Source organism: Coturnix japonica, chromosome 6 (assembly GCF_054131305.1).
Source record: "Coturnix japonica strain WE chromosome 6, WE-NBRP24, whole genome shotgun sequence".
NCBI lineage: Eukaryota > Metazoa > Chordata > Aves > Galliformes > Phasianidae > Coturnix > Coturnix japonica.
This window is the reverse complement of record NC_140668.1, coordinates 1,805,778-1,826,792: the sequence shown is the minus strand read 5'-3', so window position 1 is coordinate 1,826,792 and position 21,015 is coordinate 1,805,778. Positions and strand designations below refer to the sequence as shown.

The 21,015-nt window shown below is 48.0% G+C and overlaps 1 protein-coding gene, 1 long non-coding RNA gene and 1 pseudogene across 3 annotated transcripts; 1 reads left to right on the top strand and 2 right to left on the bottom strand.

Annotated features, from left to right (window-relative positions):
• Positions 1 to 345: 345 nt before the first annotated feature.
• Positions 346 to 19,848, bottom strand: LOC146760229 (uncharacterized). The gene is made up of 3 exons (XR_014947378.1): positions 19,741 to 19,848; positions 19,010 to 19,210; positions 346 to 459 (listed from the first exon to the last, which is right to left on the bottom strand). It is a non-coding gene; the product is annotated as an uncharacterized LOC146760229 (long non-coding RNA).
• On the bottom strand, positions 7,401 to 9,547 carry LOC146760231 (uncharacterized). The gene is made up of 2 exons (XM_085550749.1): positions 8,368 to 9,547; positions 7,401 to 7,995 (listed from the first exon to the last, which is right to left on the bottom strand). The coding sequence occupies exons 1-2, from the start codon at positions 9,545 to 9,547 to the stop codon at positions 7,898 to 7,900; spliced, it is 1,278 nt and encodes a 425-aa protein (XP_085406875.1). The 3' UTR covers positions 7,401 to 7,897.
• Positions 9,166 to 12,843, top strand: LOC146760230 (negative elongation factor E-like; annotated as a pseudogene). The gene is made up of 7 exons (XR_014947367.1): positions 9,166 to 10,179; positions 10,400 to 10,472; positions 10,698 to 10,844; positions 11,307 to 11,381; positions 11,481 to 11,515; positions 11,958 to 12,012; positions 12,087 to 12,843. The product of XR_014947367.1 is annotated as a negative elongation factor E-like (transcript).
• Positions 19,849 to 21,015: the final 1,167 nt, after the last annotated feature.

Genomic DNA, 21,015 nt, shown 5'->3' with positions numbered 1-21,015 from the left:
TGCTGCCCTCCTTTCATCCTTCTGGATATTAAAAGTAGGCTTTATCTCTTACTTTATCCCATCCACATGACATTAGATTCCTCTATCAGCAAATGTGGCTTTCACCACTGGTTGAAAAGATGCACATACAGGCACTTAAACTCCATGCTGTGGCCTCGTCGTGCTCTAATGCTGTAAACAAAGGAGTTTACCTTCCTAATCTGAAAGGCACATGAAGTTACGATGTAGGAACAAGATCATGGAAATAGCCGAGTCCATTCAGCAACCCTATGTTCTGTTGTGTTTGTACAATAAATTGCTTTGGAGTTAATTGGCAAGTGCTTCTGATTAATCCTGGAATACCTTGTTTGGTATCAGCATTAGATTTCCTGATGGAAATGATCCGCGATCCATGATGGTTTTCTTCAGCTGGTTGCTGGACTGGTGTTTTTATTTCTTCTCCCGTCTTAGAAAGCTGGTCTGTACAAGGAAAGAAAAACTCAGTCTCTTCAGTTATGCGGTAGGAATTCAATCAGATTTCTCACATTTATGTAGCTCATACAATGACACTTCAGCCCACAGTTTATATTCTTACGTACAAATGGAAGTGACTACAGATGGGTTCTTTATTTAAACAGCTACACATACCTGGTATACCCATAGAAGCAGCCTAAGTGAATAGAGTACCTACTAGAGAACCAGGAAATCAACCACACTCACCATCACCTTTGTCGTCATCTGCAGAACTGATGACAACGGGAGGATGTGTCGGGCTTGGGACATTCTCTGAGCTTTCCACTTCCATCACTTCCAATGACTGTGGAAAGGGATCGGAGTGCACAGAAAGCTTGCTCTGCTGCACTGTTATCTGAGCTGCCCTCGGATCGTCACCTGCAGACTCTGGTGGACTCGGCAGAGTAGCTACAGGAAGAAAAGGATCAATTTAAAACTTTGATCCTAACCTTACAACCACTGCACAAAGATGGCAGGCAAGGCTGAAAACCCACACAGATAAATGCTGAGTCTCCAGTTGCCCATCCAACTGGCTACTGGGTGAACAAAGAAATCCCCCCCTACACAACATTCACCCAGTATAAGCTTAAATTCAGGAAAACAACCTGCAAGGCAAAGGCCACAGGAGCAAAAAGAAGCTGAGCATGCAAGAAAAAACTGAAATATCAGAAGCACACAAAGTTGAGCTGTGCTCCTATCTATCATCTTCCCAGCTTTTTTCTCTTCATTCTATCAGCCTCTCAGGAGCAGTTGTTTCAAAACATTGCCCTCCTCAACACTGGTCAAACTCTAGTAACATCACCCTGACTCAGCACAGAGCCCCTGGGCTGCATGGCTGCAAGCCCTCCAATGGAGCCCCTCCTTCAACACCACGAGTGACAGCAGTGAGTAACCCCAACACATTTGTCTGACCGCTGCAGGTCTTCAAGCTCACCCACCTGGACAACCTCAGCAAAGACAGCGATCTTCCAAGCCTTGCAGTTCACTTCTCCTGTAGGCCGAACCAACACTGAATCCGTCAATTAAGAATAACGGGGTAGGAAGAATTTTCCTCCTCACTTTGCCAATGTCAAATTCTGTACGTTGGAATTTCTGGTCTTCAAGGTTTCTTCACCTATGAAGAAAACACTAAAACCTTCCCCTGTCTTTGTTACCTGTACAGCAAAAGCATGCCAGTGCGTATCGATACACAAATCCACACACATGTGCCTGAATACTGTAACTCAGCACTGCATGGAGCTGCAGCACGTTCTGCTCAGCCACAACAAGGGTTTGGGTTGGTTTTTTTTAATTTTCTGATGTAGAAATCAAATATTTTGGCATTTTACGTTTGTTTTGCTGTTTGTTTTTTTTTTTTTTTTTAAGGTATCAAATGCAGTAAAACCTACAACCAGGACAGACAGAAGATCAAATTCAAGTGATTCGGAACTCTTTCATTAAAGTGCTGCACTTTTCTGTGCTAAGCATTTCCTACAGTCAGTAAGGAAAGGCTGGAAACTTTTACTCACACAAACACTAGTGAATTTTCCAAAAAATATTTTTCTTTTTCATGGAATTTTCCCAAATCTAAACTAAAGAGAGGAGTCGGGTTCTCAAGTTAGTTGCTGGACTGACTGCATGACAAAGGGAACAAAAACAGCAGTTAAGGACAAAGTTTCCTTCCCTCCTATAATACTGATAGAAATGCTGCCTTTTTACCTTTAGTACCTTCACAACAGATTGGCAGATTCCTACGTTCCTAAAGACCTCAATGCTGCTCAGCACAGACACCGGGCACCAACTGCCACTGGAGTCTGCACTGTGGAACACGCACACAGCTCAGCACTTCTTCCTCACAATTGGAAGGGTTCTAGAATCTAGAACCGCCCCATCAGATACTTGTGACCTCCCTGACTCCAGCCCTGGTGCACGCAGGCACCACCTGCCCAATACCCAACATCTCCCCCCTCTTTATCATCTCCAGCCCCTGTAAAGGTTCCTCCACGTACTCCTTGTTACTCCAAAGGTGATTCGCACCTTTAAGGCTATTCCGCAAATGAATCAAACATTAAACATATGCGAAAAACAATTAAGCTGTCATAATAACATACCAAAGTGATGCAGCTGTAGTGCCTACAATCCTGAAAGCACACAACAGCAATCTGCCTAACAATTGTGAAATGCTGTATGGCAACACTTAGTCAACTTGTAGAGAACAGTGCATTCAAGTACAAGATAACAGCACAGTACACAATGGAGTTACAACTTTTCCAAGTTCAGTGTAACACTATTGTACAGAATCTTCGTGGCATTCCAGTTCTGTCCAGTGTGCATTATAATGTCACAGTCCATAACCAAATAACAAGACAAAAACATATTGGCTGTGCAGAATCGTTCTGAATGTCCACTACTGGGGCATTATCCAGGAACAAGGTCTCCCCCGCTCACGAACTATCAGTCCGGCATGAAGGCTGGATTCCCAGTTCGGACCTTCAGGCACATTGGGAGCAACGCAGTCTCATGTGCCGTTACCAGCAGCCGCTGCCCAGTGCTGACGTCAAATCACTGGCTGCACTGGAGACATTAACCAAGGAGTTGTTGACCAAAACCGGTGCTAAGATGTTCGGATCCTCACGGTGCACAGGATGGCTCGTCGTTTGGTGCCGGCTTAACCCAACGTGCCGGCAGCCAGCAGGGCCCACTTGGGGTCCCGACACAGGCGTATCCCCTGCCCATGACGAGGAGCGGCATAGGGTCTGGGAGCCATGGCCCTGCGTCAGGTCTGATCAGGACCTGACCTATTGGTGTCCATTCGGTCAGCTGATGGTCTCCCATCCGATTCTCTCACGCAGGAGGACAGCGTGTGGGCACAGCTCAGGCCCCTGCAGCCCTCCCCCCTCTTTAAGCGCACGAAGATGCCCCTTCAAGGTCTGATGTGCACACTCCATAATAGCCTGGCCGGTGCTGCTGCCGGGAATGCTGAAGATATGCTTCATGCCCCAAGCTGTGCACCAGCGTCCAAAACATGCACTTCTATATCCTGGGTCATTGTCAGTCTTTAACTCATGAGGTGCACCCATGACAGCGATGGCCATGCACAACGCTTTTATGTAATGCATGGCGGTCTGTCCAGATTGTGCCACAGCCCAGAGAAAACCACTGCATGTGTCAGTTGTGACATGCAAGTGACGGAAACACCCAAACTCTGGGAAGTCTGTGACATCCATCTGCCAAACCTCATTTGGTCTCAAACCTGTGGGGTTCACCCCTGCAGGAAACAGGTTAGCCATAACTCTAGCTCCTCCTTGGCCGATTCAGTTAACTTTCTATGAGCACCAAGGGCGGGTAGCAGCTTCTGCGCCTCTTTGTCCCCTGCACAAGCTCACAGAACTCCATGCTGGCTTTCTCTAATGCTAACCGACTGACACAGTGAGAAGCTTCATCAGCCAGACCTCTCTGCATTATGCACTTAATAAGCAGGGAGGCTTATTAAGTCCAGAAAAAGGGAAAGGGGGGAATAACGCAGCTGCGGCGTGCAGCTCCCGCTTCTCACACTGCTGCTGCATCACTGCTGATAACTGGAAGGCAGGGAGCACCCCCATCCTTAGTGGCACATTTGGTCCAAAACACCAGAATAATTCTGCTCCCTCCCACCCCCACATTGTCATTGAGTTGCCTTAAAGGATTCAAGTCAAAAACAAAAGCATACACCAAAAAAACTCAAGAGCTGGCAGAACTCCTAGCTAGACATAGGGACTGCCCAAGAAATGGGAGCACCGAAGAAGCTTCCAGCTGCACCCAACGCTGAGCATGGCCAAGGGAGGAGGAAGGAAGGAGCTTGAGGTTGAAGCCTTCGGAGCGTCACTGAATCAGGAGATCAATTGCCAGGCACTGCAGCACACAGATGGACGTCCTTCTGGGCTGTCACAGAACTGCTTTGTCCTCTTGCTGCTGAAAGGAGCCAACCAGGATCAGGGAATGGATGCACAGGACCTCAACTGTGACCAGCAGGAAAACTCAGGACAATGGAATGCAGTCTGCCAATCTTTTACCAGTTCAGCTGTGCTTTAAGACTCATTGTGAAGCCTTTTAAAATATTTATTTATATATATATACTACAAGACTACTCAGATATACTATCAATCATCTCAGAAAGTTCAAGATGGAGTTCATCCACGTCCTTCTCCAGCTCCAAGTCATATTGTCCTTCCATTTCCTCTAAGAATTCCGAGATGAACTTTTCGAGGTCATCTTCTTCTACAGCCTTGGTGAGCAGGCTGACCTCCGGCAGGGCTGGAGCAGCAGTCTGGAAAGAAGGAAGACAAAGTCAATGATTGCTCAGGAGATCCTTCCTCTGCAGCGCTTCTCCTTCAGCACTGCTGAGCCTTAACCCAACATGTGGGCCAAGGGGCTCCTGAAGGACGTTAACAGTAAGCCTGACCAGGACAGCACTGACACTTCCTCCCCTCCTTACCAAAGCTGCTATTTTAGCTTTTTTAGCTGGAGGCTCCTCTTCTTCAGTGCTTCTCTGAGGATTCACAGCTGCCACAGCAGAAGGAGAGATCTCAGCAGCCTTCCGCTTCCTTGCTCTCTTTATGGGGCTGCTGGCTTTGCCATCCCAAGGCTTCTCACACACGTTGCACTTGGCTTCCAGTTCCCCTGCTAAGATTTCTGAGATGAACTTTTCAAAGTCATCTTCTCCTACAGCCTTGGTGAGCAGGCTGACCTCAGGCAGGGCTGGACCAGCAGTCTGGGAAGAAGGAAGACAAAGTCAATGATTGCTCAGGAGATCCTTCCTCTGCAGCGCTTCTCCTTCAGCACTTCTGAGCCTTAACCCAACACGGGGGCTAAGGGGCTCCTGAAGGACGTTAACAGTAAGCCTGACCAGGGCAGCACTCATGCTTCCTCCCCTCCTTACCAAAGCTGCTATTTTAGCTTTTTTAGCTGGAGGCTCCTCTTCTTCAGTACTTCTCTGAGGATTCACAGCTGCCACAGCAGAAGGAGAGATCTCAGCAGCCTTCCGCTTCCTTCCTCGCTTCGTGAGGGTGCTGGCTTTGCCATCCCAAGGCTTCACACACACATTGCCCTTGGCTACAGGAAGAAGAGAGAGCTGGTACAATTGTGCCTTGAGAGGAGTCCAGGTTGTCCTGTCATTCTAACAGCTCTTCCCCACAGTTAAATACATCTGGCCAGCAAAATTACATTGCTCTTTCCACAAATCTCAGCAATATCTTCCACAGTAAGTGCTGCATACCAACAGTCCGACCAAAGGAACAAAGAAACTGCACAGCTACACCATATTATAACCCAGACAAGGGAAACAGCCATACAGCAGGAGAAAGCAATACACGGTCCCTCTAGAGAAAGGAAAAAGCAGGAGCTACAGACAAGAGTGTGCAACCAGACGCTGTGCAAGCCACAACAGACCCACAAAATACATCCAGGGGTTTATCACACAGGTAAGTCTGCAGCTCAGTGCCACTGTCTGTCCCTCGTTCTCAAGCTGAAGTCTGGCTGGAAGGAACACAAGTGAACTAAGAAAATAAGCATTTCCCTTTCTAGCACTAAGCAAAGACACGCACCCACCATGAGCACTGAGGTCCCTTTACTTCCGAGGACCACCTCACACTCAACACTCATTCATAGTTCTCTGCTCCTGAGGTTGGGCTGATGGTTTCCCTGGCAATGCTGTTGCCCACCGTGCTGAGATTTCACTTAGGCCTTTGCAAGCTGTAAGCTGACCATGAAGGGTGGATTCAGGACTGCTAAGCTCTGCACTTTTACCTTTGACTGTTTCTTCAGCAGCAGCCGGCACAGCAGCCGCTTCCTTCTTCAGCTTCTCCGGTTGTCTCAGCTGCAGCTTCTCCTTTATTGTCCCCTCAAGGCTCTTTGCTTGAGCTCTAGAATTTGGTGTACTCTGATCCCAGGGCTAAAAAGAAATAAAGTAAGTGCAAAATCAGAACAAACACCAGGGGGAGTGTATGAAGGAAATCACATTGGAGATATTGCAAAAACGGCTGCACCTGGAACAGTACATTCCTGTCACTTGGGTCACTGACCCTTTCATAAATGCCTGCATATAGCAAGATCCATGCTTTTCTGTGAAAACACTGTTTCAAACGTGTGCAATTAACAAAGCAAGCTCATTTAAATCAGCACAGTACTGGAGTTGTTACCTACCACATTCTATCTGAGCAACAGAAAGTCATTCCTGTTCCTCTACACAACATCCACCCACAGTCTGATTTCCCTGAGCACGAAGCCGTCGTGGCCTTTTTGTATCCAGTGCCCCCCACGTTAACCTCACAAGTTGTACCTGGTGCCAGCAGGGTTACTGCCTCACTGCCAGATACATTCAGATCAATTCTGAGTTTGAGGTGTGCAAAGCTGACTGGGAAAGCCATTGAAAGTACCAGGATTGTGAAACATGGCTGCAGCTCTTCACCAAAGGCAGGAAGGTAGGAATGCACTCATGATGGTGGCACATGGTGAGCAGTGAGACATGAGAACATGTGAAGAAATTGTGTCAATGTGTCCTGCAGCGACTCGGCACGGACTCAGATGTGAACGATCCAAATCGTTTATTACAAGTTCTCACATCCCTTATATACCTTCACAAGGTGTTATTTTCTAACTTTCCCACCCGCCCTTACAACTTTCCCAAACACCTTACATGTCAACAAAGCATTCTACAAAACACTTTTCAACTGTCCATGCAGGCACATAACCAATCAGAGCTGTGAGACTCTTCTTCTCCTTGCAGAGGTGTCCTTGGTTCCCATGCTGTTTATCTTGCTCCACAGCTGCTGCTCTGAACAGCTTTTCTTGTATTCCCACAATTCCCCCTTTTTTGTTTATTGACAAGCTACTACCATACTATAAATTAATAACACTAATTATATTAATAACATAATCATTATAACTCAATCAAGGCCTCGATTGACAATACTCTAAAAGTGAAAAAAGAGACAAGTCAAATACAACATAACAACATTACTGTTAAACCCACTAAAAAGAACAAACATGTTTGTACTGCAACCTAAGTTTCTGCAACCTGAAAATAAATCCATGAGGGTCCCATTGTGTTAATCTGTAACTGATCAGGAAAAGTCTTCAATTTTTATATACTCTGATACATTGATTTTTAATGACCGCTAAAATTTGTGCAATAAATGCTTTTAAGATGTTCATAACCATGCTCTACTGACTGAGTTATCCGGGCTAATAATTGATTAATGATCGCACAATTTAATGGAATAGCATGTCTAATAGAACCAATTTTAGAGGACAAATGTACTAGAGTATCACTAGGGGCATTAATACTTATTGACCCTTGAGAAACAGCAAGCCATGTTGGTGGTGGATGTGACAGGTAGTGCCAGCAGGGCGTCCCCTGCTTCAAGGTGCACATTTCCTCTCTCACCCATCACAGATTCTCTCCTGCATTCAGGGTCTGAAGGATTTCTTCCAGTTGTACACCACATCCGCATGGCCAGTGCGTGATATAGAGCCCAAGTGGAACACCTGCTTGGAAAACAGAATAAACCATCAAATTTAGTTCTATTAGCGTGCACTTTTGTCTAAAATGATGCATGGTTATATTTTCAGATCCCAATTAATTGGATGTAAAAGAGGTATCCGTTCTATGATACAGGGTCATCTCTTTGCCTGGGATTCCTTTCCAGGTTTTGTCTTTGCAAATTAAGAAAAGCTAATTAATAGGATAATAACATCATAACCAAACAGTACTAAAACATTAAAAGAGCTATTCCTGTAGACTCTAGCATTGATTAGATCAAATCCTGTTTAATACACATCTGATCTATTACTAAAATAGAAGAAGCACACAACATCCTAGCTAATGCCTTAAACTCTAAATCTTGAGACTGCATTCACCTGTATGTGCTGTGGAAAATACGTAAGAAGAATGAGTATCTATTGTTACAGGTGCATATTTTAGACGGCCAAATTCAGGAACGTGAGTGACATCTGTCTGACACAGCTGAAGAGGTGCTGTGCCACATGGATTTGTCCGAGTCGGAGGCAAAGAGGTATCAGTCAAATTATGTAGCTGATATTCAGTCATAAACACGGTGTATTGCATAGGAGAGAGGATCATTCTTAACACAGTTTTCCAGTCATGAGGGGTCATAGCGTAACTGTCACTGTTTGCAACCAAAAGATTGTATGTAAAGGCTGACTGAACTCCGAATGTTCTCACTGACTCCCTTAGCTCCTTCACTGCCTCATAAGGCAGAGATTCCAAACGGGGGAACTGATTAGGAAAGGTCTGCAACGTGTCAGCATCACCCCTTAATATTGTTTCTTTTTTGCATTGCTCTAAGACATCACAGTACGCTGTAGGGAAATTTGTCATTCCTGCTTCCTTCAAAGTATCATCAGGAGGAAATGCGTCCGATTCTCTTTCTGGATCTTCTGGACCGGGGTCACAACGATCCCCTGGTTTCGATCCGTCCGTGTCTTTATCCACGTTACACGCCGGCTGCACAGACGCAGCAGCGCATGACGTGGGGGGGGAGGAGGGCAGAAGCGGCGCGACGAGCGTCGTAGGCGGAGCGAAGGGCGAGGGCGCCGTAGAGGGCGGCAACGCGGCGAACGTCGGGGGAGGAGCCAACGGCGGGAGCGCGAGGGGGGGCGGTTTTTCGTCTCCCCGAATCGCGGGGGGGTCGGAGCCGCCAGTCGGATCCGGGCACGGGCCGCTTCCCGCAGCGAGAGGCAGCGGCGGGGTTGGGACGGAGGGCGGCAGGGAATGGTCGGAATAAATTCTTTCCCGTCGTGATTGCTTAATCCCTTCCATTATCCGGCTCCAAACGGGCAACAGCTTAGCAGCCGTTCTGTCTTTAGCGAGAGAAGCCTCGTAGAGTTTTGAGCCGATTTTGTCCCAAAGTTCTCCATCGAGAGAGAACTCAGTTTTTGGAAATTCAGGGACATTTTTGCTTATCCATTTAAGAAGAGTAGCTAATGCTTTAGTAGACACAGTCTTATCCTGATACGGTAACACTGACCGCAATACTTCGAGATTTACTTTCTGCTCCTTCGTTAGTGAGCTCCCCATAGTTCCCGACTGCTCACCTTCTGTCCTGCAGAACGGTGCGGGTGCGCGCGAAACAGTCTCTCCGAAGTTCAGTCGGGCGACGCTGCTGGACCGGGCTCGCTCAGCCGCGGGTTGATTTGCTCCACGTTGTGGGCGCCATTTGCAGCGACTCGGCACGGACTCAGATGTGAACGATCCAAATCGTTTATTACAAGTTCTCACATCCCTTATATACCTTCACAAGTTGTTATTTTCTAACTTTCCCATCCGCCCTTACAACTTTCCCAAACATCTTACATGTCAACAAAGCATTCTACAAAACACTTTTCAACTGTCCATGCAGGCACATAACCAATCAGAGCTGTGAGACTCTTCTTCTCCTTGCAGAGGTGTCCTTGGTTCTCATGCTGTTTATCTTGCTCCACAGCTGCTGCTCTGAACAGCTTTTCTTGTATTCCCACAGAGCGGAAGGGCTGCAGCTGAGCACTACTGCCGTTGCCAAGGAGACCGAGCACCCCGCGGCCTGTAGGGCCCCCGTATCCACAGAGCGACCCCACAGGGATCCCCCATTCCCCGCCATGTTGACGCTGCCGCCGGCTCTGACGGAGGAGGAGCAGGCCCTGCAGAAGCGTTTCGCCAAGCTACGCAAGAAGGTTTCGGCCTGGAACAACCCGGGACACCCAACCTCCCCTCATTGCCTCGCCCCATAACCCTAATCCTAATCCTATCCCTATCCCTAACCCTAACCATAACCCTAACCCTAACCGTAACCCCATCCTAACCCTACCCTAACCCTACCCTAACCCTACCATAACCCTACCCTAACCCTATCCCCCCCCACCCCCCAATGACCTGAATGCCGTTTCCCCGCAGAAAAAGGCGCTGCTGGCACTAAAGAAGCAGCAGAGTAACACCGGGCCCGGCAGTCAGGGGGGCATCAAGCGCTGTGAGTCGGGGTGGGGGGGTCCAAAGGGGAGGGGGGAAGCTTGGGGCCTAGCAAGGCCATAGGGATGCAGGGGGGGGGATGCGGTGGAGGGAAGTGTGGTTAATGTGGGGTTAATGTGGGGTTAATGGTATTTTGAGGGTGTTGGGGGGTTGGGGGTTGTTTTTATTTGGGGAGGGGTGAGGTTGTATCCCCCCTCACCCCTCCCTAAACACACACACATTGCAGCCATGTCGGACCAACCCCCTGTGGACACTGCCACGGCCACGGAGCAGGCCAAGCTGCTGGTGAAATCCGAAGCCATCAGTGCCATCAATGCTGAGACCAAGAACTCAGGCTTCAAACGGTCCCGCACACTTGGAGGGGAAGCTGAAGGTGAGGGGTGTGAAGGTGAACCCCTCCAAAAAGCCCCCCTAGAGCCGAAGTGCCCCTAGAGCCCCACACAGACCCACGGAGCTCACCCCAAATCTTACAGAAACATCCCTAAAACATCACGGTTCCACAAAAACTCCTCCAAAATGCCACAAATTCCATAAAAAATCCCAGATCTCACTAAGAATTCCAGAAAAATAGCCCCCAGAACGCCACAAATACAGCAGAAAGGCCCTAAAATGCCACAAAACACTCAAAAACTATCCAAATCCTCCCAAGCCATCTCATATCACCTCCATTTTGTCTTACATTCCCTTTATTTCCAGCCAGATCCCACCCCAAATAGCGTAACAACTCCTGAGCTTGCCCTAATCCTACCCAACCTCTCCATTTTTCTCAAACCCGCTCAAAATTCCCCCAGTTACCCCTCTTCCTTTACCTCTTTATTCTTTATACCCCTCCCAGGATCCTGAGAAGGGCCCAGCCCCCACCTTCCAGCCTTTCCAGCGCAGCGTTTCAGCTGATGATGACACCACTGAGGTACTGCGGGGGGCAGGGAGGCACAGTTATTAAAGGAGGTGGAGGGGGGGCAGGATCCCCAACATGGGGATCCCATTGTAACCTCCCACACCCCTGCAGTCACGGCGACCCCAGAGAAAATCACTCTATGAGAGGTGAGTGCCACCCCCTCCCATTCTTTATTGCCCCCACCTCATTATTTGTGGTTCCTATCCCTTTATTTTCTTCTCCCCCTATATTTGAGCCCTCTCTCTTTGTTTATTTTGCTCCTCCCATTTTTTAACCCCAGTTTCGTCGACAGCCCGCGCAAGTGGGCAGGGCTAAAGAGCAGGGGGCGGGGCTAATGGGTGTGGGTGTGGTCATGGAGTCAATGGTGGGGGTGGGGGATGGGATTGGGTGTGGCTGGGGCAAAGCTAATGCGGGTGGGTGTGGTCATGGGTGGGCCCCGTTAATTGGGGAATGGGCTAAAGGGGATGGGATGGGCAGAGGGGCAGGGGGCGTGCACAAAGCTGTGGGTGGGTCAGTGATGTGTGGGTGCATCTGTTGTGGGGTGGTGCTGAATGGGGTGGAAGCTGTGCTGACCTCACCCCCCCACAGCTGTGCCTTTGTCACCTACGAGAAGATGGAATCAGCTGACCAGGCCATGGCCGAGGTGGGTGCTGTGTGGGAGCTGTGGGCGGATACAAGGGCTGCTCCCAAGTGCTGACCCCTCTCCCAACCCCACAGCTGAACGGCGCCGTGGTGCAGGACATGCATCTCCGTGTCAGCATCGCCCGCAAGCAGCCGCTGCTCGATGCCGCCACTGGGAAATCACTGTGGGGATCCCTGGGTGAGCTGGGGGGCTCTGGGGGGGCACAGGGACGGTGTGGGGGTGCCAGCAGTGCGGAGTGCCTGCCCCCATCCTGTGCCCCAACAGCCATGAAGAACAGTGCCAAGGGCTCACACCGCGACAAGCGGGCGCAGGTGGTGTACAATGAGGACCTCTTTGGGGGGAATGAAGGTTTAGTGCACACAGCAGTGGTGTGGCAGGGTGACAATGGGACAGTGTGAGAACAGGGATGGGGGAATTGTGGGACACGGGGAGCTGCAATGGGGGAGGCTGAGTGGTGACCAGCTGCACACACACCTGTAACTGAACTGCCAGCCTCACCTGGCTGTGGTGCTGAGCATGCTGGGCTGCCTGGCCCTGCTCTCAGCAGCACTGTGTCCTCCCTCCCAGCCCCCACAATTCCACTGATACAGTTATGTCTGATAGAGAGATTCACACTGCATGGAATGTGCCACGGCCAATAGCAACTGAAAATAGCGAATAGCGTCCTCCAGCAGGGCCAGGGCTGCACTGTGCCCACAGCAGGACTGGGATGGCTGCACTCTGAACTGAGACAAGCGAAGCGCACACGTGTTGGCTTCCAGAAATCATCAGCACAGCACCGCGCTCTGCCAGCAAACAGCACTGGAAGTCCAGAAAAAGGGAAAGGGGGGAATAAAGCAGCTGCGGCGTGCAGCTCCCGCTTCTCACACTGCTGCTGCATCACTGCTGATAAGTGGAAAGCAGGGGGCACCCCCCATCCTTGGTGGCAAATTTGGTCCAAAACACCAGAATAATGCTGCTCCCTCCCACCCCCACACTGTCATTAAGTTATCTTAAAGGATTCAAGTCAAAAACAAAAGCATACAGCAACAAAACTCAAGAGCTGGCAGAACTCCAAGCTAGACATAGGGACCACCCAAGAAATGGGAGCACCGAAGAAGCTTCCAGCTGCACCCAACGCTGAGCATGGCCAAGGGAGGAGGAAGGAAGGAGCTTGAGGTTGAAGCCTTCGGAGCGTCACTGAATCAGGAGATCAATTGCCAGGCACTGCAGCACACAGATGGACGTCCTTCTGGGCTGTCACAGAACTGCTTTGTCCTCCTGCTGTTGAAAGGAGCCAACCAGGAGCAGGGAATGGATGCACAGGACCTCAACTCTGACCAGCAGGAAAACTCAGGACAATGGAATGTAGTCTGCCAATCTTTTACCAGTTCAGCTGTGCTTTAAGACTCATTGTGAAGCCTTTTAAAATATTTATTTTTATATATATACTACAAGACTACTCAGATATACTATCAATCATCTCAGAAAGTTCAAGATGGAGTTCATCCACGTCCTTCTCCAGCTCCAAGTCATATTGTCCTTCCATTTCCTCTAAGAATTCCGAGATGAACTTTTCGAGGTCATCTTCTTCTACAGCCTTGGTGAGCAGGCTGACCTCCGGCAGGGCTGGAGCAGCAGTCTGGAAAGAAGGAAGACAAAGTCAATAATTGCTCAGGAGATCCTTCCTCTGCAGCGCTTCTCCTTCAGCACTGCTGAGCCTTAACCCAACATGGGGGCCAAGGGGCTCCTGAAGGACGTTAACAGTAAGCCTGACCAGGACAGCACTGACACTTCCTCCCCTCCTTACCAAAGCTGCTATTTTAGCTTTTTTAGCTGGAGGCTCCTCTTCTTCAGTGCTTCTCTGAGGATTCACAGCTGCCACAGCAGAAGGACAGATCTCAGCAGCCTTCCTCTTCCTTGCTCTCTTTATGGGGCTGCTGGCTTTGCCATCCCAAGGCTTCTCACACACGTTGCACTTGGCTTCCAGTTCCCCTGCTAAGATTTCTGAGATGAACTTTTCTAAGTCATCTTCTTCTACAGCCTTGGTGAGCAGGCTGACCTCCGGCAGGGCTGGACCAGCAGACTGGGAAGAAGGAAGACAAAGTCAATGATTGCTCAAGAGATCCTTCCTCTGCAGCGCTTCTCCTTCAGCACTTCTGAGCCTTAACCCAACACGGGGGCTAAGGGGCTCCTGAAGGACGTTAACAGTAAGCCTGACCAGGGCAGCACTCATGCTTCCTCCCCTCCTTACCAAAGCTGCTATTTTAGCTTTTTTAGCTGGAGGCTCCTCTTCTTCAGTACTTCTCTGAGGATTCACAGCTGCCACAGCAGAAGGAGAGATCTCAGCAGCCTTCCGCTTCCTTGCTCGCTTCGTAGGGCTGCTGGCTTTGCCATCCCAAGGCTTCTCACACACGTTGCCCTTGGCTACAGGAAGAAGAGAGAGCTGGTACAATTGTGCCTTGAGTGGAGTCCAGGTTGCCCTGTCATTCCCACAGCTCTTCTCCACAGTTAAATACACCTGGCCAGAAAAATTACATTCCTCTTTCCACAAATCTCAGCAGTATCTTCCACAGTAAGTGCTTCATACCAACAGTCCGACCAAAGGAACAAAGAAACTGCTCAGCTACACCATATTATAACCCAGACAAGGGAAACAGCCATACAGCAGGCGAAAGCAAGACATGGTCCCTCTAGAGAAAGGAAAAAGCAGGAGCTACAGACAAGAGTGTGCAACCAGACGCTGTGCAAGCCACAACAGACCCACAAAATACATCCAGGGGTTTATCACACAGGTAAGTCTGCAGCTCAGTGCCACTGTCTGTCCCTCGTTCTCAAGCTTAAGTCTGGCTGGAAGGAACACAAGTGAACTAAGAAAATAAGCATTTCCCTTTCTAGCACTAAGCAAAGGCACGCACCCACCATGAGCACTCAGGTCCCTTTACTTCCGAGGACCACCTCACACTCAACACTCATTCATAGTTCTCTGCTCCTGAGGTTGGGCTGATGGTTTCCCTGGCAATGCTGGTGCCCACCGTGCTGAGATTTCACTTAGGCCTTTGCAAGCTGATAAGCTGACCATGAAGGGTGGATTCAGGACTGCTAAGCTCTGCACTTTTACCTTTGACTGTTTCTTTAGCAGCAGCCGGCACAGCAGCCACTTCCTTCTTCAGCTTCTTTGGTTGTCTCAGCTGCAGCTTCTCCTTTATTGCCCCCTCAAGGCTCTTTGCTTGAGCTCTAGAATCTGGTGTACTCTGATCCCAGGGCTAAAAAGAAATAAAGTAAGTGCAAAATCAGAACAAACACCAGGGGGAGTGTATGAAGGAAATCAGATTGGAGATATTGCAAAAACGGCTGCACCTGGAACAGTACATTCCTGTCACGTGGGTCACTGAACCTTTCATAAATGCCTGCATATAGCAAGATCCATGCTTTGCTGTGAAAACACTGTTTCAAACGTGTGCAATTAACAAAGCAAGCTCATTTAAATCAGCGCAGTACTGGAGTTGTTACCTACCACATTCTATCTGAGCAACAGAAAGTCATTCCTGTTCCCCTACACAACATCCACCCACAGTCTGATTTCCCTGAGCACGAAGCCGTTGTGGCCTTTTTGTATCCAGTGCTCCCACGTTAACCTCACATGTTGTACCTGGTGCCAGCAGGGTTACTGCCTCACTGCCAGATACAATCAGATCAATTCTGAGTTTGAGGAGTGCAAAGCTGTCTGGGAAAGCCATTGAAAGTATCAGGATTGTGAAACATGGCTGCAGCTCTTCACCAAAGGCAGGAAGGTAGGAATGCACTCATGATGGTGGCACATGGTGAGCAGTGAGACATGAGAACATGTGAAGAAATTGTGTCAATGTGTCCATCTTCAGAAGGGACTCACCTCTGCGGGTGCAGAGACAGCTTTGGGAGCAGCCCTACTCCATTCCACAGTCTTTTTCTCTTCTCTTCCAGCTGCTTTAAAACAAGGAAAAAGAAAATCATTTGGTCAACAGCAAGCATAGAAAGAAACCTGAGTGCCAGTGTTTCCTCCATGCGCTTATTTCCTCACATTCAATAACAAAGCACAGACAGAGGCGGCATCACGCAGTCCATGCAGTATCCAAGCTCTTCCCTCCTTCACATGCTGTCTCATCACAAAGCCTTTCACCTCCCCAATGAATAACTCACCCCCCCTGACCTTTTTTACAGAGGTTGGCCCCCATGTTGAGGAGTCAATCCTTGCTTTACAAACACATTTACATAACAAACTAAGCAACACACGCCAAAGAGGAAGGCAACCTTGGCATCAACACACAGAACATGCCACACCACAAACATGGCAAAAAGAAAATACAGGAGAAACTGAATTACTAAACCTCACAGCGAATGAATTTTCCAGAATGAAGCAGGCAGACACCACGGATTCAATGTAAAAACACATGGATGGACATCCTGGCACTTCCTGCCTTTGCATGTTGTAAGAAACAGCCCAGGCAATTCTAAGCAAACTCCATTTGCTTGACAGGGGAAGCACTTCGGCAGAGCAGACAGTGAAGCTCCTCCTTACCTGCTGGCTTTGCGACCTGCTGCATCCGCAGGGCTTTCTCCTGCTTGATTTCTTCCAAAGTTTTAATATGAATTTCTTCCAATCTCTTGATTTTACGCCGTGGCTCTTCCAGTTTCACGTTACCCGGCCCAGGTGGAAGGAAAATTCTCTTGTTCTTGCATTTACCCTCAGCTCTCTTGTCAGTAAGAAGCTCTTCTACTTTTTGCTTCTCTTCCTCCAGTCCTTTGTGTTTCCTTTCAGCCAGGGCTTCCGAGTAGGTTTTGATGTGATGTGCAGGAAAAGGCCTCACCCTGGAGCTGGGATCCTCCACCTTACAGCACCCTTCTGCCTGGGGGGCAGCTGGGGTTTCTCCTCGCTGATTCGCTCTTTCAAGACGGATCTCTTCCAGAGTCTTGACATGGATCTCCCCTGCTGGCTTGGCACCGTTCTCTGCCATCATCAAGAAAGGAGAAGCATAATGATTAAATGAGAGTCCAACGAGAGCTTAAGTTTGCAGATTTGTCATAATATTACAGAATATACGTGTTCCCAACAACAACGCTCCTGAGAAAGAATAAGCAGAAAGCCTAGAGAATCTGTGCAGCAAACACCAATGACCATTTACCTCTCCTTGGTGCTCTGTCAATCTTGATCTTCTTCCCCAGCCTTTCTGCGAGGCTGCGTTTCAGCGGAAGGCCACTGACATCAGCTACAGAGAGAAAACAACAACATTCCTAAGATAATTCCTTTGGAGAAAGATTTTTACAAGTCAACCACAAACTTTGGTTTCTCCAAGTGTATGTTCTCAAATTCACCTTCCAGCTGCTACACTTGTGTGCCACATGGAGTCATCACAGACCCACGACACACTTTCCTCCCTCCTGCTTCAGCAGAGCCCTCCCATTTACGTGGAGGCAGCCAAACAGCAGCTCACAAGCAGCCCTTACCTACAGAGGATTCCTGTTTTCCAGGTTTATCAGCAATATTCAGTCGAATCACAGGCACCTCCCCTAAAACAAAGAAAAACAAAGTGCTTATTTGACAGAAACCAACAGAATTACTGACCTGTGAGCTCATTTCCCACCCAAAACAAAGACACCACTTTGACAGCCCTGACATAAAATAATATTGCAACTGTAATGCACTCAGGGTAAGTCCCAATTGTAATTTATCCATTCCACTTAGGACCCACCAAATGGAAACAAAGGTACTCATCATTACCCTGCTTTGCAGACAGCGTCACAGTTCTGACCAGTGTCCGCACATTCTCCTTCTTCGGCACAGGAACAGCCTGAGATTGGAGCAGATGAGCAGGAGCTCCTGAAGGCCCTTCTGATCCAAGTGAACAAACAGACAGTGTTTACAACAAGAAAAAGAAAAGCCATTGCCAACAACAAAAGCAAACCTGACAGAACCGTCACAAAGACCAAAGCGCATTTGTTACTCACTACTGTCCAATGTGCAACAACCACTGCACAGCTCTATTCCCCAACACAGTGCCAGCTATTTGAGTATTATCAGAAGGATAACAAAGTAGGGCATATGAACTCACCACTTTGTTGTTTGGTTTTATCCTTTTGTTTCTTCAGTCTGATTTCTTCAAGTGTTTTTATTCCAAAATTCAGACTGTTATCTGGGAACACAGAGCAGTGAATGAGACTGAAGGACAGAGGCACACGCTGAGAACCACAGCTCTGCAAACTGCCTCCTGCTCAGAAGCATGCAGAACAAACCCTGTCAGCTCTCCCCACAGCTAAGAGCACCATGGACCTGATGTCTGTCTGCTGCCCTCCTTTCATCCTTCTGGATATTAAAAGTAGGCTTTATCCCTTACTTTATCCCATCCACATGACATTAGATTCCTCCATCAGCAAATGTGGCTTTCACCACTGGTTGAAAAGATGCACATACAGGCACTTAAGCTCCATGCTGTGGCCTCATCTTGCTCTAATGCTGTAAACAAAGGAGTTTACCTTCCTAATCTGAAAGGCACATGAAGATACGAGGTAGGAACAAGATCATGGAAATAGCCGAGTCCATTCAGCAACCCTATGTTCTGTTGTGTTTGCACAATAAATTGCTTTGCAGTTAATTGGCAAGTGCTTCTGATTAATCCTGGAATACCTTGTTTGGTATCAGCATTAGATTTCCTGATGGAAATGATCCGCAATCCATGATGGTTTTCTTTAGCTGGTTGCTGGACAGGTGTTTTTATTTCTTCTCCCGTCTTAGAAATCTGGTCTGTACGAGGAAAGAAAAAATCAGTCTCTTCAGTTACGTGGTAGGAATTCAATCAGAATTCCCACATTTATGTAGCTCATACAATGACACTTCAGCCCACAGTTAATATTCTTAAGTACAAATGTAAGTGACTACAGATGGGTTCTTTATTTAAACAGCTACACTTACCTGGTAAACCCATAGAAGCAGCCTAAGTGAATAGAGTAACTACTAGAGAACCAGGAAATCAACCACACTCACCATCACCTTTGTCATCATCTGCAGAACTGATGACAACGGGAGGATGTGTCGGGCTTGGGACATTCTCTGAGTTTTCCACTTCCATCACTTCCAATGACTGTGGAAAGGGATCGGAGTGCACAGAAAGCTTGCTCTGCTGCACTGTTATCTGAGCTGCCCTCGGATCGTCACCTGCAGACTCTGGTGGACTCGGCAGAGTAGCTACAGGAAGAAAAGGATCAATTTAAAACTTTGATCCTAACCTTACAACCACTGCACAAAGATGGCAGGCAAGGCTGAAAACCCACACAGATAAATGCTGAGTCACCAGTTGCCCATCCAACTGGCTACTGGGTGAACAAAGAAATCCCCCCCTACACAACATTCACCCAGTAAAAGCTTAAATTCAGGAAAACAACCTGCAAGGCAAAGGCCACAGGAGCAAAAAGAAGCTGAGCATGCAAGAAAAAACTGAAATATCAGAAGCACACAAAGTTGAGCTGTGCTCCTATCTATCATCTTCCCAGCTTTCTTCTCTTCATTCAATCAGTCTCTCAGGAGCAGTTGTTTCAAAACATTGCCCTCCTCAACACTGGTCAAACTCTAGTAACATCACCCTGACTCAGCACAGAGCCCCTGGGCTGCACGGCTGCAAGCCCTCCAATGGAGCCCCTCCTTCAACACCACGAGTGACAGCAGTGAGTAACCCCAACACATTTGTCTGACCGCTGCAGGTCTTCAAGCTCACCCACCTGGACAACCTCAGCAAAGACAGCGATCTTCCAAGCCTTGCAGTTCACTTCTCCTGTAGGCTGAACCAACACTGAATCCGTCAATTAAGAATAACGGGGTAGGAAGAATTTTCCTCCTCACTTTGCCTATGTCAAATTCTGTAAGTTGGAATTTCTGGTCTTCAAGGTTTCTTCACCTATGAAGAAAACACTAAAACCTTCCCCTGTCTTTGTTACCTGTACAGCAAAAGCATGCCAGTGCGTATCAATACACAAATCCACACACATGTGCCTGTATACTGTAACTCAGCACTGCATGGAGCTGCAGCACGTTCTGCTCAGCCACAACAAGGGTTTGGGTTGTGTTTTTTTTTTTCTTTTCTGATGTAAAAATCAAATATTTTGGTATTTTAGGTTTGTTTTGTTGGTGTTGTTTTTTTTTTTTTTTTTTCAGTTATCAAATGCAGTAAAACCTACAACCAGGACAGACAGAAGATCAAATTCAAGTGATTCGGAACTCTTTCATTAAAGTGCTGCACTTTTCTGCGCTAAGCATTTCCTACAGTCAGTAAGGAAAGGCTGGAACCTTTTACTCACACAAACACTAGTGAATTTTCCAAAAAAAAAATGTTTTTTTCAGGGAATTTTCCCAAATCTAAACTAAAGAGAGAAGAAGTCGGGTTCTCAAGTTAGTTGCTGGACTGGCTGCATGACAAAGGGAACAAAAACAGCAGTTAAGGATAAAGTTTCCTTCCCTCCTATAATACTGATAGAAATGCTGCCTTTTTACCTTTAGTACCTTCACAACAGATTGGCAGATTCCTACGTTCCTAAAGACCTCAATGCTGCTCAGCACAGACACCGGGCACCAACTGCCACTGGACTCTGCACCGTGGAACACGCACACAGCTCAGCACTTCTGTTCTCACAATTGGAAGGGTTCTAGAATCTAGAACCGCCCTATCAGATACTTGTGACCTCCCTGACTCCAGCCCTGGTGCACGCAGGCACCACCTGCCCAATACCCAACATCTCCCCCCTCTTTATCATCTCCAGCCCCTGTAAAGGTTCCTCCACCTACTCCCTGTTACTCCAAAGGTGATTCGCACATTTAAGGCTATTCCGCAAATGAATCAAACATTAAACATATGCGAAAAACAATTAAGCTGTCATAATAACATGCCAAAGTGATGCAGCTGTAGTGCCTACAATCCTGAAAGCACACAACAGCAATCTGCCTAACAATTGTGAAATGCTGTATGGCAACACTTAGTCAACTTGTTGAGAACAGTGCAC

What these genes read in the sequence shown, in the direction of transcription:
- LOC146760231 (XM_085550749.1), bottom strand. Translation starts at nt 9,547, where the DNA reads ATGGGGAGCTCACTAACGAAGGAGCAGAAAGTAAATCTCGAAGTATTG. An exon ending in ATTTTCCACAGCACATACAG is followed by an intron (nt 7,996 to 8,367) that starts GTGAATGCAGTC and finishes TTTTCCAAGCAG; the next exon opens with GTGTTCCACTTGGGCTCTAT.